Source organism: Anopheles moucheti, chromosome 2 (assembly GCF_943734755.1).
Source record: "Anopheles moucheti chromosome 2, idAnoMoucSN_F20_07, whole genome shotgun sequence".
Lineage (NCBI taxonomy): Eukaryota > Metazoa > Arthropoda > Insecta > Diptera > Culicidae > Anopheles > Anopheles moucheti.
Genome location: NC_069140.1, coordinates 11,074,716 through 11,091,235, shown reverse-complemented (window position 1 = coordinate 11,091,235; position 16,520 = coordinate 11,074,716). Strand labels below are relative to the sequence as shown.

Here is a 16,520-nt window from a genome sequence, read left to right as displayed (position 1 = left end):
TTAATATCTCTTTATTACGTCAAGAAGTTGGGTCCTGCACTTTTATTCACCTTCTACCACATTTTGTTTGGTGATGAATTTTAAATTTAACAAAACCAGAGCATCCAGAAATGATGTAAAAATTTGTTTGCCTTATTTTTTTGTACTGTAAGGGAGTGGTTCCTTAACCATCGTAGATAAAGCGCTGAAACTGATTGTTCCTATTTGAGAGCTAAATTGCAATTTTCTTTCAGCCTAGCTCTTGGTCAGGAAACGCGTTACAGTAACAGCTGATATGCCAACCAAGCTTAAAAACGTCATCAGATTGGCCTGGTGTGGGAGCTTAATTCTATAACAAACAGTATCACATAGTGCCCGTCCCGAAACAACACACGTTCCCCGCTATTAGTCTACGATGAAGAAGCGAAGCGGTACGTTGTCCAGCAGCTGGTTTGCGATGCCAGTAAACTCAGCGGAAAGCTTCTTCTGCAGCTGGGGTTGCAACGCACGCAGCACCTCGTGTCCGTTCTCCTTCAGGAAGAGGTTCGTCGCTTCGGCTGCGGGGAAGTAGAATGGCAGAGGTTTTTTTAGAAGCCCAATATCAGTCGCTCGAAAGTGCAAAGCGTACTTACTCAGAATGCGATTGTTGTTGAAGATCTTCGAAACGCTAAGGCGTGGCTTCTTGATCGACAGGTTCAGATCAAGCTTGTCGACGCGCAGATGCGTTCCCGTCGGTTTCTCGTTCGTCGACACCAGCCCCTTCACGTCGGCAGTGACACCATCGAACACGGCATCGAAATCACCCGAGCCGCTCGCAGGAATGATGATCAACACACCGCTGCTGGTGTATTTGGCGTGGATCGTCAACCGCGGAATGGTCAGGCGGGCCTCGAACGGCTTGCTATCGTCGGCCAGTCTGGCGGAAGGTGACACCGAAAAGAGAACGTTAGACAAATGTTTTACCGCCAAAGTAAACAATGCAATGCAGTGTAAACGAAATCAAATGAAACACATGTCACCTACTTGATCGACCGGACGGTAAAATTGCTCGCACCGAACACTTCCATATTTTTCAAGTTGATCCGGTATCCTTGAGGTCCACCGGTGAGCTGCAGCGACAGTTGATCCATCACGAACGGTTCGACGGAGGGTAACTGGAGTGTAAAATGGACAGAGTGAACAAAACAGACCGTTTGATTAAAAATTAGTCACCCCGAAGCAGTGTGAATAGTGTGGAAGGCCGAAAGTCGCTGAACCAATACATTTCACCGGCGCACCGCTAGAGGGCGGACATTTTTCATTGTCAACGACAACATTAGTTTTTATGGCACACCACTAGAGTGTAAGCGGCGCATGGCCGGCATGGCCTACGGCAGCACGCTAAGCCGATACATTGGAAAACAATAAGGAAAACATAAATTGTGCATGGTAATGTTTTTTGGATGTTGTGCCCCTCGGAAGGGATGTATGTCGTCAATTGACCGTTGCTTGGTGTCGGTTCCGATGCACTTAACCGTGCTTGAACTTACGCCGTAGTTCAACTGGCTGACTTTTGGCGGTACTGTAACAACGTAAACAAGGTGTTGTCAAGGTTGGCATTGTACTAAATGCCTTAATTGCCTTGTTTACTGTTGTTCACATTACGAATAAGGTTGTTACTGAGCCTATGAGTAATCAAAGTTGTTGTACAGTTATTGGTGAGAGTTTCCTCTTCTCGTCTGAATATTTTTGCTATAATTCCAAAGGAAAGATATCCATAGTTCCGATCTAATTCTATTCTTCTGTCAGCTCTCTACTATCTACTCAAGCTAACAAGTTACGGCGATTAACCAAAGCTTGTCCAACGGCTTCCAGTCGAAGCATAACATCATCGGAAGAAGATTCCTCAGCACGGAAGATGGCTCTTGGGGCCATCCTGTTGGCCCTCACCAAGCACAACTCGTTTGAAGCTCCAATAAAATGGTTTTTCCCCCCAGCATATGTTACCGGCGAGACGCCATTGACACTGAACTTCGCCTTCAGCGTGAAGGTTGCACGGGTGAGTGAGTTTGGATGTGATTTTTTGGGGTGTTTTATGTTATTTTTTGTTGGTTTCGTTTCGGTTCGAGGGTGCCACTTCTTCGTGTGGTCCATATTTACTCTTCGGTTTCGCGATTGCATAATGGTTGCACACGCGCGCACGTCACCAGCGACATTGCGCTCGACCGTGAGCGTCGGTAGGCAGTAGGAAGCAGTGTTAGCGTTTGGTGGCAAGATGGTGCCAAAAAGCAGCAGCATCTCACACGGTCCATCGCGTTTCCAGTGAAAGTGGTTTCAATGCTTGTGGGGGGGTTATTTCTTTTTTGTTGGTGATGTTTTGAGGCAAAAAAAGTAACGATCGGGTTAACACACTGCGGACGAATTCAATTCCCGATTGGTGCGGAATGAAGTAGTTGTCTTTTTCTGCTCGCGGTGGCGTGCGTAACGTGAGGGACAGGTTGACCTTAGTTGTTGGCAGCGAGCGAGCAGGTTCTCGTCGAAGCCGCTAACTAGGCTGTGCGTCTCAAGGGCGTCTGGACTTACCTTTATCTCGGGGATGCCACTGGATAGATAGGGACGCAGATGCTGTAACGCTTCCTTCAAACAGTCGGTCAGGGCAGGGTCCGAGCGGCGACATTGTTTGATGTAAGGTGCTGCGAAGGAATGAGAAGAATCAGAATGTTATGCTGGAATGTTGCCTCGGTTGTGAAATGGTTTGGCTGGGATAAAATCCCATCAAATATGTCGCTGATCGCGTTTGCTTTTATCGTTCTCTCTTCCTTCGGGTCCTCTGCTAATATGGTCGTTGCAAACAACTTGACCAGGGTGTTCGATTACACATTCTTATGAAACGTTCTCTATTCGGTTTCACAAAAGAGCTCTGTTTAGTTCAAGAACAAGGGGTTCTTTTGGTCTAAAATAACTTTTTTAGCAGGATATAATACATTTACTATATTATTACCTTTACTAACTGTTTAATTATACGATTAGTTCATACCACTGAAGTTGGATAGTAAAATCGTAAAATAAACAGTAAACCAACGGTCATTACAGTAGAACGTCGATTACCCGGACGAACCGGTTAATCGATTTCCACGGATAACAGACCCTTAAGCTTTGAAGATGGCAGGTCAACGCTAAAGGCATTCGTTTTTAATGTTAGCAGTTATTGTTTATTAACAATATGGAACATTTTAAAGAACACTTAACTCTCTTTTAGACAACTCTCAAGCAGCTCTCGGGCCTACCGGTAAAACGGCTAAAAATGTCAAAACAATTGTACTAACTGTCATGTTTTAGCACACGGATAATCCAACCATCGGTTAATCTGGCCCCGGATAATCGACGTTCTTCTGTATATGTCAATCTAAAAGTCATCTCTCTTCTTCTTGATTTGTTTACTGTACTATAGCTGGGATTACAGTAGAGTCCATTTTGTCTTCTTCTACGATCATTCCCATTCACCTTCACATCCCGCTCTCCAGGAATAGTATACAGTATGCAAATTATTGCTCATATTGACAAAGATCACTGTAATAATCAGCCATCACTTGGTCACAACGCGGAATAAACAATCGACAGTTGCTTTAAGAATAAAACACTGCCGGCAGGTCCGTATTTCCTGTTCCTTTCACAATATCCAAATCGTTGTATCTGCAACTTTATGAGCAGAACCCGTTGTTCAGAACCCTGTAGCTGGCCGCGCAGATAAGAATTTGCAACCGAGCTGGTACAGTCAAGGTCTTGTGCCAAAAGTTTAATGACACCTCCTTACGATGGAAGCGCGTTCGTCTTCTTCTATTACCAGCAAACCAGTGCGAGGAATGTTGCCCCGATGATTTTACGTTTTTGTGACAGCAATGAGACTCGAGTACACGTCATGAAGAAAAAAAACCGGTTAGTTGCTGTCGAAAGGAAGCCAACCACCTCGGGTAAGCCTGGTGCTGGGTGACTAGGGTGTGGAAAACAAAATTTAGGTAAGACACTTTTATGAACACTTAAGCGCACTAGGAGGGACGATCCTCGAAACCCATCCATTACTTACTGGGCAAACCGTTTGTAAGTGACATCTCACCGCTCAGTTCGGTATGCAACTGACTCACTGAAGGTCATCTTTTTTTGGACACACATGTCCCACAGCCAGAACGGTTAGAGCCCGCGAGCTCTATACGCAGGTCTGACCGTTGCCCAACCTGCCCATTAGGTTGATGTGGAGTGTGCGTCACCTTACCATGAAGATGGTTTCATGGACCGCTTCAAGGACTCGGTCGAACTGTTTAGCGAGTAAATATCATTTACTTAGACGAACGACACACATCACCCGTCGAACTGTTCCCTTATGGACGGTTCAGTTCGGTGTTGGGAGCCGGTGCAGCGTTATCCACACAGGGTGGAATGATGAACGGCAGCGGCACGACGGTTCGACGACCGGTAAGGGCCGGTACGGTTTCAAGACGTATCTGACGACATGATCGCTTACTGCTGGTGGATCACAAGCATTTAGAGGTTATTAAACCGTACAAACCTGAAGGGAATCTACTGAGCTAACGACATTCTTTGTCCATGGATGAAGCTCAACTCAAAATGGGGTCTTTGTGTTACACACTTGCTCGTAGTAACCCACAATGGGGCAGCTAACCAGTGTTACCACTCACTAGGGGTGCCATTTTCCCAACTCCTCCCCCCCTTTCAGCGCCCAACGGTGGACCAAATTAAGCTCAACATCACTTCCTCACTTTCACCGAGCGAGCTGGCACTTTTCACACTCTACACAATTTTCCCACCTCATCGGCTAGCCAGCGGACAAACTCTTTACCGTGTTGCATAACATCGGCATGAAAACATTGCACCGTTTGGTACAAGAAAATCAAATATACACAGAGAGGGACACAAAAAAAACACATGTCACTTTGCGGTCCGGTTTGTTTAACGTTTTTTTCTCTCCACCTCACCAACTTGAGCTTGCCTTGCCACCGGTGGATTAGGTTGGCAAGTTTTTGCAAATATTCCCCACGCTTTTCTTGAGCCCATCGTGCCGTGTTCCCCCCATTGCGACTGCGAGACTGCGAGACGAATAGCCCGCAAGTAACACGTGCCGAACGATCGGTGATCTTTCGATTACAAAACCTCAATAAACTGGAGACCCCCGGCCGTAATGAGTTGAGGTTCCGGGTTTACGATCATAGTCGTGCAAATTCTATCAGCAATGGCGCCGTACTTCCCAGAACCGAGCTCGCCTTTCCGATTCTAGAAGATCAAATAAAATGCCCAAGCGTTCTCTCGATTAGCATCTTCCCATTCACACCTTCCAGGCAAGTACGCACCACGGAACAATGGATGGGAATTCGTTCGGAAGCTGTGGAAGTTTTGCATCGGATGGGAAAGTTACGCAACCGATTCAACCGTATATGCAGAGATACCGTATCAACAAGCACAAACCGGGCCGTCCGGCATATGGTTTTTGTTTGGCTTTGTTGGCGGAACCTTCAACAGATCGGTAGACCGGGCACTTGGATTGACCTTCAAGAGCGTACCCCGGAGGGGGTGGGAAGGGAGGGAGGCGAAGTTTTGGTTTGGTCATGGACCGGTGCACATCTGCGGCGCACATCGGCGGTGCCTCGACATTGACCCACTGACACCTCTCTTTGCTTGGCCAGCCTCTTACGGGCGAAACAATAAATTAAGTTCGGTGGCTGGCAGATCTCGTAGACCCGGGAGTCGATTAGGCCCCCGCTCCGGTGGTAGATGATGCTATGCGAAGGCTCCATAAAACATGCTCATATCCCAAAGCGAACGGTTGATGTGTTTAATGACATCTTGTCCAGCGGGGCAGAAATGATGGGTAGTGCTGAATGCCTCGTGCGTTTTTATTTTGTATGCTACCTCTGCATGACATTCCATCACTGCTTAATGAGCATACAGATGGGAGGAGACGAGGTGACGCCAATGTCAGGGAGGGTTCAAAGGTAGGGTACACAAACTCATCAAAGATCCGTTAAAATGTTTCGCGCGACAGTTAGCTGCGTACCGGGCGGTTAATGGATACCAAGTTACTATAAAACTTCTAACCAACAAAATGTTTATTATCCTCAAGAAGAAAGTCGCCAAGATGAGTTGTTGAGAGTTGAAGGATTTGAGCTCAGTAATTAAAAGAGTACTTCGCCAAGCCAATGGATACCAAGTTACTATAAAACTCCTAACCAACAAAATGTTTATTAACCTCAAGAAGAAAGTCTTCAAGAGAAGTTGTTGATAATTGAAGGATTTGAGCTGAGTAATTAAAAGAATACTTCGCCAAGCACTTGTGATCACATTCATCAAAAAAGAGCTCCTTCAATCGGAGATCTTCAAAGCAAACAAAGAGCACGGAATAATAATTAGACGTAATGCTTGTCCAGTAGCCTCTAAACCCCTAAACAGCCTCTGGGCGATGATGCACAGGTGTAACACCTCCGAAAGGGCCACAAAAGGTTATTTCCGCCACTCGGTAGTTTTCTCACGCCATCGCGGCTATCGCGATCGACCACGTGATCTACTCGATCGCTGTACGAGAGAGGTTAGCTCTGAATGTATCCAAGCGCTAGAATAAGTTAAGAGGGCCGCTTGTTTGGAGTGCGCCGTATCGGTATCGAAGAAGGGGCCGGAATGTCAAATGTGGTTGCAAACTTGTTGCGGTTGCATTCTGCAAATACCGGATGCGGGTGCGTGCGTTGCGTTGCAGTCTGGTGCAATCGTAAGTTGGAATTGTTGTCCAGTTGCAGATGCTTTTGGAAGGGATCTATGGCGTTGCTTGCCACATGCCTTCGAATGACTAACGTTGTGCAAGTGGTCTTGCCAACAATCGGGTTTGCAAGATGCCTTAAAACGAATCGCTACTTGATAGCGATTACACCATCGCTGAAGGTAGACGCCCTGTCCACTTATTGGGTAAATGATTCACGATAGCGTGGAACATGCTGTGTCATGGGGGAGACTTTAGATGAGTTTGATGACCATTAGCAGGCTCATCAATATTCTGCCGGTAGCTACTAGAACTCGCACAAACGTCGGTAAACTCCCTGTTTGTTCTGGGGCAAACTTCAACAAACTTATATTCCTACGCAAATAAACTCATCTCTCTGATGGATGGCCATTGAACGGTTTAGCTCTCCATCGGCATTCAACACCGTGAATGGAAGGCAGACATCCTCGCCCGTGTGTCCGTGTGTCACACAAAGGGCAAGTTCACGCACTGTTCCGTGCCTGAAACCTTGTCCGAATTTTTGTGATCAATCCGGTTACGGTGCGATAAGCGTGCGGTCCGATGCTCAACATTCTCGCCCACCCCTTCAAGTATCTTCAATTGCAGCGGTACTTACGAATTTCCTGCCCAACAGCCGAACCGGCCCAGGCCAGTACGCAACACACGGTCACAAACTTCAGCATGGTGTGTTTGATTAGGCTTAAGGGTTTTGCGTACGAATCACTTTACCACGGCACAGTAACGCTTCGCAAACACACAACTTGTCACTTTGCCACGCAGGGAATGCACAGGCCGGACGCTGCCGTCGACGTTGGAATCAATTGAATTATGTGTTGACACTTCCTATTTGGCCACTTTCGGCTCACTGTCACCGGGTTTTTTTTGTTGTTGCTGCGCTTATCGGTTGGATGGCAAGCTGAACTGATCGCAAAACTACTGATCTGTCCACACGGACACTGCACACAGCACGCAAACGGAGGGTGGGGGTAGTGTGGATCGTTCCTTAACCGGAGATAGCAACACCAAGGAAGCAACGGACGTCCGCGATCGTCGAGCTCGCTACAACGTCTGTTAGCTTTCGCGGTGCGTAGCCGCTCTTTTAATGATTTTCGACCCGACGCCGCGGCGAGATGGCGCGGAATTCGCGGACCCACACCAGTTGACCTGCACGGTTAGACGGTGCGCTCGTCGATGCTGGTGGAGGGATAATTCGCTTCTCTTTGATTCGGTCTGTTGCTTTTTTTTGCCTTTGACCAGCCACGTTTTTGTAAACCGATTGCCAGCAGCAGTAATTGATTTGAGGTGGTTCTTAACATTTCTAAAATTTGAATTGCAATTGATATTGGAAAAGTGAAAGGTGGCTGAACGTTTCGAAATTTTTTGTCAAATTTGTGAATCTAATTAGGGACCTTTTATAGAACATTGTTTGTGATCGAATATAGACAACTAGTTAGATAAAGATATAAATTATTGAAAATGGAGTTAAGAGGAGTTGGAAACGGAGTTGCATAATTTTTAAAAAATCTCAGCTATAAGCTTACGGAAGTTTATATATAAAGATATTCACACTTCCTCACGCACACAGTCCTATAAAAACAGCCCAGACAAGCCTCTTCTTGCCGTGAAAAGCGCTTCATGATTCGTCCTCAATTTTCTGCTAGCCAGGCCGTCCTTGACAGTGGCAGTATCGGTAAACAAAGACACTTGTATGGCCACCTCAAAGTCGATACTCCTATGGGGTGTTAATACCGAATTATTCAATTTGAGAATAATTAGCAGACAAGTGAGCTGTTGCTCATTATTTCCGGCCAAATAGATACATTACTGAGCATGAGATTCTTTATTCGTCGTTTTTTTTGCACCATTTTATATTTGCAATTTTACAGCACGTCGGCAGAATGTTGAAAATTACACGGAAGAAACAACAACGTTCGAATCAGCATTGACGTTTAAGGAAGTGAGGATGCGAGAACACGAAACGGAAAGAAAATAGAGTGAACTTTTGGTAGCTGGATGTTTGGTTTAGGATGTAATCGTCGTAAAGGGCATCGAAGGTGAAACGATCCGGTTGTGCTGAACAGTTCGCTGACGCCAATGGGCACAGAACGAAGCATAAGGTATGGAATGAGAAAAAAAACACAAACTCACTCCAGTTAAAAGTGACTCACATGGCATGCCTAAACTGAAATAGGAGGATCGCGCCGGGCGCTAGAATGGGGCTGAATTTTCCACACCTTGAACCACACCACGCACGGGCGCATGCAAGCAACTGTATAAAAAAAAACCAACCGAAAGGAAAGCGACGACTCAATGCTATCAGGTGCGTGACCGGCTTCAAACTGACCGGAAGTAGCGCACCATGCAGTGGGTTGCCCGTAGAGCTCTTAAATTCTAACTGCGGGGGTTGTTTTGGAGCGAGTTTTGCAAACATTCGTTGCCCTTGTCTTGGCGGTGTTTCTGTCTGACAAATAAAAAAGTCTACCATAGAACACGGATAGATGCGAATTTCAATCCAATTCAACAAAATATGAATGAAACATTCTGAATACTGTTTCTGCATTGCATACTATCAAACCCGTCAGAGCGATCGCTAGTGTAAGGAAGATGGATGAAACGGAAAGCATCCTTCATCTCGCTCAAACTTTCCGTCGGCTGGTACGAAATTCCATTCAAAACCAGCTGTTTTCAGATTTCCGATACCAGGAAAACATCCACGGAAGAGGTAGCACCTAGTACAGCAATTTTGCTCGAAAACCGCTGAAAGGTATGCAATGTTTAAACACTAACTTTCCCGTTGTTCGAGAAAAATTTCTTCGAAAACTACCAGTTTCCGAATGTATAGTACCAGGAGAGCATCCACGGAAGAGGTAGCTCATAGTACTGCGCCGTAAGGTATGCAATGTTTATACACTAACTTTGCAACCAACTTGCAATGCAATGCGCCGTAAGGTATGCAATGTTTAAACACTAACTTTCCATACAAACCAGCTGTTTTGAGATTTCCGATACCAGGAGAGCATGTCTCTCAAGAGGTGACCCTCAGACACTCAGGCACTCAGTCACTCAGTCACTCATGAGTACCGGTCACTCAGGAGTGCCAGTCACTCATGAGTGCCGGTCACTCATGAGTGCCGGTCACTCATGAGTGCCGGTAACTCATGAGTGCCGGTAACTCATGAGTGACTGAGTGTCTGAGGGTCACCTCTTGAGAGACATGCTCTCCTGGTATCGGAAATCTCAAAACAGCTGGTTTGTATGGAAAGTTAGTGTCTAAACATTGCATACATTTCGGCGGTTTTTGAGCAAAATTTGCTGTTTTCAAAGAAATTTTTTAGCGATGGCTCTCACGAGTTTGATATTATGCAATGGCAATAGTGATGGGTAAATTTATCCCAAGCTGCAGGTGTCACCTCTTGAAAAACATGCTCTCCTAGTTTCGGAAATCTGAAAACAATTGTGTGCGCGGCAACGATATAGTGGTTTTTCGCAGTTGGCCAGCTGATTTTGTCACTTGACAAATTTGTCAGCATTTTGTCAACTCTCGTGGCCCTGCACCTATTTATTTATTTCGTGACCAACACGCGACCAAGCCACACACGCAAATTGGTCGAAACCAAATCAAGCGGTGAATTCATTTCCGGTCCAGGGCTACTAGATAAGAGGCAGCACGCACAGCGAAACGTCGAAGCATAAATCGAAGAATGCATTAGTATCGTGTCCACTTCCTTTCGGGCTCGTTCCGTAACAGGACGAACCGTTCCGATATATTGCACTGCCCTCTCTAAGCGGTGGTGGAAAGAAGCAAAAACGTCCACTTAACATTGTGACGGCAGGCAAAGCGACTCCAAACGCCAAGGTGACCGAATGCTTTCGAAGACGTTGGGTGCGAAGGGGCAGATGAAGGCAGCAGCTTGTTCGACCGGACAATTCACCTCAACGCAGAAGGATCTATTTTAGATGATTACTTATACGAAAAGACTTCAAACAGTAATCAGCTAAAATGTTGGCAAAGATCAAGATCAATGCTAGGTGCGCTGGCCCGGTGAATGGTAAAACACGCGTTTTCCCTTGATTCTTCACCGTGGCGTCTTTTGATGTAACATGGCCATCCTTCGCCAAATTGTGCTCGACTTTTTTGTGGTGAGTAGTTCCAGTGAAAAGGCTAAGCTGTTTTTTTTTGTGAGTGTGTGTGGTTCCATTCGATATTTGTCCAAGGTCCGGCCACGGAGTCGTTTGCCCATTGGTACTGATGGAACAGTAATTGCCGTTATTTATATGATTTAGCCTATGGGCGATTTAGTGGACGACTGGAGGATGGGATAGAGTAATCGAATTTCCAATGCCATTATGGGTGAATTGATACATCATGATTTTTTAACGCGATAAAATTAGTTTACACTGACTTTAAACATCAGTATGAGTGGAAATAAAGTGTACCAATTAATTTTAATGATAATTTAATTCATTCAAATGAGAACAAATAATTACCGTAGCTAAATTTATTAACTCAGTAGGAAAGGCTTGCTGTAAATAGAAAATTAATAGGAAATGTACAGGCTTATTTCTACGCGATACAGTAGAAGGCACCCTTCTCCTCTGTCGAGCAGCTTTGCTTCGAGCTTTCAAAGCTTCACTGAAATACAGTGAGCTTTGCGCCAACTGCGTACAGTCGCATTTTCCATGCTTGCTAATTTACAGAATTCATAAATAGTAATAATTTAAGGGAAATTTAATGGTTGTTCTGTGAAGGCGGTTGTCACTTTCACACTGTCGGACCGGTTTCAAATCCCAACCGGTTCACTTTCCCGAACTCTCCCGTTTTTTTTAAATAACTTTATAAACTAACAATTGTAATTCAAGGTCCCTTACAACTGTAAATTGTTTGAGGAAAAACAGACCTGTTTAAAGTAGCCTGTTCTGTGTATTAAAGTGCTCCTAAAACCATTTGTAAGGCGCGTTACATACATTGTAAGCTTACGTTAAATGTTAACGCAACGTCAGTGTTTCTTAAGTTCCGTTTCACATGTAGCGGGTTCGAAATTTATTCTGTGATAAGATTGCCTAAGTACAGTGGACTCATCAATAAATTAAAAATGTTTTTCGTATAATTCAGATTGTATAAAATAATACTAAATACAATGACCAGCAATGCCATGTTTTCTGGTTCAACCCATTGCAATTGCCATTCCTGGTGCAATTGAATTAATATTACAATTTCAATATTGTGTTTTTTATTATTCTAAAAAACCTAATATGCTTTAAGAGAAGACCATTTACTAAAAAACTGCTTGAAGGATCTATTGATAAACGACATAATATGACTTTATAGGACTTTATAAAATAAGATGGCATATTATGTCACTATTAGACCTAAACTGTAGATATTAGATCTAGAAAGAAAAATTAATACAGCTGTCAAAAACGAAACAGAAAAGGGATTTTTATCTTGAGGAAATATTAAAATAATATCCCAAGAAATTAATCTCAACAAACAAAATAAATGACCACTTTGCACACATATGCAATTTGCACTCGAGTTGTTGCGTGTTTGCCAACCCTGATGTATGCGCCAAATTGACCTGACCGCCCCTTCCTACCAAAAATTGGTGCACATAACCGTCTCGATCGCGTACGGGGAGAACCGTGCTTGGTTTTACGATCGCAACATGCGCTTATTCGTGTGTGAGCCCAAGTGGTAGATAGACGTTCCGCAGATTCCGTCGTTTTGGTCCAAAAAATCGTCACACCACGCGGTTACGGGTGTACTGCAACAGCAAGTGTAAAGTGTCCTGTCTCTTCACACGCGCAACGCGTCCCACACAGCAGAGGCGAACAGTGAAAAGTGAGTTTGGGTGAGGTTCCGGTGCAATGGGCTGGGTAGCATCGAAATTCTAAACGTGTTGGACCGATGTGTAACAAACATCCTGAAACGGGGTGGGCCGCCAGTGTGCATGCACCGTGTACTACCATTTCGTAGTTGCACCGATTGTGGATGTGGTTTTCGAAAGCGAAGCAAAGAACGTTGCGATGGAAAAGCGTGCTGCGGTTCCAATGCGAAACTAGTTTCCATGCAGTGATCGATGCGCCGGTCCGTTTGGCAAGGCCAAGCAGTCGATGATCTTTCTCCCAACATAGCTCTGCCGTGGTGTCCTTCGACCAAATGTGTGCCAAGGAAATTTGAATGTTGTTGACTTGTTTGCTAAGCTGTGCTTCGGCATCAGGGTGATACGTGTGTCAAACGCCCATAAAAAACGCCCGAAAAAACCGCTAACGTGGAGGCTTGTTTTCATTCAAAAGTGTATTCACTTCCCACGACGTCCTTCGATAGATTCATTCACATCTCGTTGGAATGACGTCGGCTAATATCTGACCGTTGTATTTCACTTAAGTTATGCACTTAAGAGATACATTTTAATCATCGCCAGACTTTGATTGATTTCGAACAAACAAAAGCTTCATATCCTAACGATCGAGCATGATAGGTTGTGACACGATCAACGGGGGCCGATGATGTGCGAATTCTAAAGCAGACACGGTACAATACCCCCAACGCAACCGTATCTTGATACTGCATCGATAGTGACCGGTACGGTTGCGTGCATCGATTGGCGGTTGCAGAAAAGGTGCGTTATGCATCGCAACGGCCAGCGGGCGGCTTTTGTTGCAATAATTATAATCCTCGGCCATGTTCGGCGGTGTGAAACATTTGCGCCGTTTTGTTGGACATCGAACAATGTGGGTCATACCGATGGAGGTATCTTTTTCTGGATCGTGCATTATCACAATCGCCGAGAAACACATCGAACGGAGATGGAGAGTATAAGGGGTTTTGTAATGTCTGAAATAGTTTGTCTTAATTTTAGCAAGCCGTGGCAACTGTTGCTTGAAATTATTTCATTACATATAGGGGAGTTTCATCGGTGATTTCACATTAGTTTGGTGGCTAATTGTTTATGAAGGCTGAAAAATGTTTTATTGTTTATTTCATCTTTCTTCGGGACATTGCTTAGCGTTATTAATTTCAGAAATCTACTTCCTGAATAAAATGACCAATGAAAGCTCATCACAACTTAAGGACTTTAAGGGAAATATAAGCTTTTAGAATATCCCATTGGATACTAGGATTGATTGTCAACTCCATTGACAGCGGTTTGACAGTTGACCGTAGGTAAACAAATCACACCAACAGGTGTCATTCAAAATTGAGCCGTTATTCGTGCCTCCGCATACGAACGCCACAGGTGTTAATTGCATAATTACCCAGCAAAAAGAGCTATTTTTATTTCACCTATAAACCGACACATTATCGTTTTGTCACGATTCACTCCTACATACCCGTTCATTAGCAAATCAAACAAAACGACACCACGGTAGTTACCGTATTATGACCTTTAATCAGCATCGACCAGCACCAACATTGCCATGGTGAGTCATGGTACACTGGCATACCCCATCCCAGCGGGCATCGTTTACCCCAAGCAGGCCAAACCAGTTGGCGGAGTCGAAGCGCGAAGAAACCTTCCCACCTCCCTGTTCCATCCCTCCATCCATATATTATGCGCACGTGTGGCTTGCTGTGATATGATGCCGCGGTATTTTGGGCGGTTTGGTGGGAAAAAGGCAATGATTGCTTTTCGATTTGTACTTCGATTTGAATGCTGCTGCTCTTACATTTGCTTTCGCTTTCCATTTGGGGTCATCCCTTCTTGGGGCGGGTGCATCAATGATGCAAGTTTTTGGCAAACATATTAGAGCAGTTTGCCTTTGGGTAAGGGTGTTACATGCAGCGGTAGAAACAACATGATTGATTTGCCTCATACCGAGTGTTTTAATGTACTTATGCTCTGGTGCTAAATTGGGGGGGAAACAACAGTTTCGTGTGCCGAAAAAAAACCAGGGCGCATATTTGACATTGCAGCCCACACCGAACTAACAGCTGTATGTGTGTTTTCGCTTGTCATTAGACCGCAAAGTGGGTAGTCGCATTAAGCAGCACGAAGGTAAACGACTCGTGAAAAAAGCGCTTGCTCTTGAACGATTCACGCTCGACACAGTGCGATTGCTTCACAGCGTTAGCGGCGTTCCGTTGCATAAGCCGCTGCATAAAGCTCTTTCCCACCTTTCCACCTTTTCTTAGGCTGAACCCGCATTGAAGGTTGTCAACTAGCATATAACGCGCAGCTTCCGTACCGGTCACCAGGTAGACGCCACTTGTTCGGTACGAATAACCTACCGCTTAATGATTCCCAGTGGTTAGTTGCATACCCGTGTGGAATCGTTATATAAAGGAATTGAAATAATGCCTCTTCGATGCATTATCAGTGCACGCTGCAACTTTCATGATGTTGTGAAGGTCATGCCCAGCCTAACTGCGGGAACGCAAGTAAATGCCATTTTGCTTCTGCATAAACAGGTTCACATGAACGCTTAAAGACTAATGCTGCGTACGGAAGGTATGCCGTAAGGGACTTTATTGGAAATCTACCGAAAGACTTGCGTTTTATTTTTGCATAATTCCTAATGTATGACAGTATGACAAGCAGTTATAGAAGGCTCCGTGTAGTCCATTAAGTCGTAAGTTAATTAAGCTTCTAATTAGTTTCCGTCAACTAACCTGAACGAATCAGTAAACTGTACAAAAAACACCATTCTCCTTGAAGATTTTTTGATCGAAAACCACTGTCGGCTCCAGCAACATACCATTAAAAACTCATAATAAAAACTTACATCAATTACAGCTGAAATATGAGGTGCTCTAGGTTACAGCTGGTGCCGGTGTTACTAGTTCTAGCGATCCAACAGTGTGCATGCCAGCGCGAGGTGTTTCGACTCTTCTCCAACTGTCGCTACGGAAAGCCCAACTTTGATCCGTGCATCAAAAAAGCGTTCAACGCACTGCGGCCATGGTTTAAGACAGGTATGGAAGACCCTGACGCTCGTATGCGAAAGTGTCCCTCAGTGTAACTTAATGTTTCATCTTGCCCAATCAACGTCTAGGTCTGCCCGAGTTTAATGTCGCTCCATTTGATCCGCACCGGGCAGAATTCATCGAACAGCGGCGTGGAGATCTGGGAGGTCTTGGAGGCTATCGGTTGCTGCTGTCGAACGTATCCGAGTACGGTTGGCAGCAGTCCGAGGTGACCAAGTACCGGACGGAGTCGAAACACGATCGCATCGTGTACTCGCAATTCTTCCCGGAGAAATCACTCGACGGCAGTTACGACTTCCAGTCGAAAATTCTCGGCCTACCGCGACACACGCGCGGCATCTGGAACCTGACCCTGTACGATTACAGCCAGACGACGACCGTCACACGGATCGGTGGTCCCGGTGGGCTGCTGAAGGTTCGCGTCGAGATCGACAAGATCGGTAACATGAAGCTGCACATCTCGGACCTGTTCCATGGAGCTAAAATCATTGGTAAGCGATACATACTCTCCACAGGAAGTACTCTTTGCTAACGACATGCTTCTTGCACTCTGTAGAATCGATTGCCGACTTCTTCATCAACACGATGTGGCAACCGAGCTTCCCGTTCATTAAGCCGCTGATTAACGATCTCGTCAGCGTTGCCTTTACGGACATCTTCAACGAATCCTTCCGATACTTCCCGCTCGATCAGGTGATACGCAGCTAGAACCCGGTCGGGACAGACCACAGACGACATTCGCCGCCATTTCGTCGAACTGCGAAACCCATGTGATAAGCTTTATATGTTTACTAGCTGCTCGTTGGTAATAAAATCAAAGGACTAGGCTACGAACGAGTACATCGAAACCAC

The 16,520-nt window shown here is 45.2% G+C and overlaps 2 protein-coding genes across 2 annotated transcripts; one reads left to right on the top strand and one right to left on the bottom strand.

Moving 5' to 3' along the window:
* LOC128297148 (uncharacterized) lies at positions 1-7,775 on the bottom strand. The gene is made up of 5 exons (XM_053032722.1): positions 7,356-7,775; positions 2,542-2,651; positions 1,003-1,133; positions 612-895; positions 1-536 (listed from the first exon to the last, which is right to left on the bottom strand). The coding sequence occupies exons 1-5, from the start codon at positions 7,420-7,422 to the stop codon at positions 385-387; spliced, it is 744 nt and encodes a 247-aa protein (XP_052888682.1). The 5' UTR covers positions 7,423-7,775; the 3' UTR covers positions 1-384.
* A 7,709-nt stretch (positions 7,776-15,484) lies between these two features.
* On the top strand, positions 15,485-16,376 carry LOC128298377 (uncharacterized). The gene is made up of 3 exons (XM_053034130.1): positions 15,485-15,656; positions 15,737-16,159; positions 16,225-16,376. The coding sequence occupies exons 1-3, from the start codon at positions 15,485-15,487 to the stop codon at positions 16,374-16,376; spliced, it is 747 nt and encodes a 248-aa protein (XP_052890090.1).
* Positions 16,377-16,520: the final 144 nt, after the last annotated feature.

Excerpts from the sequence above, each read along its gene's own strand:
- LOC128297148 (XM_053032722.1), bottom strand. The coding sequence starts at position 7,422 with ATGCTGAAGTTTGTGACCGTGTGTTGCGTACTGGCCTGGGCCGGTTCG. Across the intron at positions 1,134-2,541 it reads GTGGCATCCCCGAGATAAAG|TTACCCTCCGTCGAACCGTT; the intron begins GTAAGTCCAGAC and ends TTTACACTCCAG. Across the intron at positions 896-1,002 it reads TTTACCGTCCGGTCGATCAA|ACTGGCCGACGATAGCAAGC; the intron begins GTAGGTGACATG and ends ACCTTCCGCCAG.
- LOC128298377 (XM_053034130.1), top strand. The coding sequence starts at position 15,485 with ATGAGGTGCTCTAGGTTACAGCTGGTGCCGGTGTTACTAGTTCTAGCG. Across the intron at positions 15,657-15,736 it reads GCGGCCATGGTTTAAGACAG|GTCTGCCCGAGTTTAATGTC; the intron begins GTATGGAAGACC and ends ATCAACGTCTAG. Across the intron at positions 16,160-16,224 it reads CCATGGAGCTAAAATCATTG|AATCGATTGCCGACTTCTTC; the intron begins GTAAGCGATACA and ends TGCACTCTGTAG.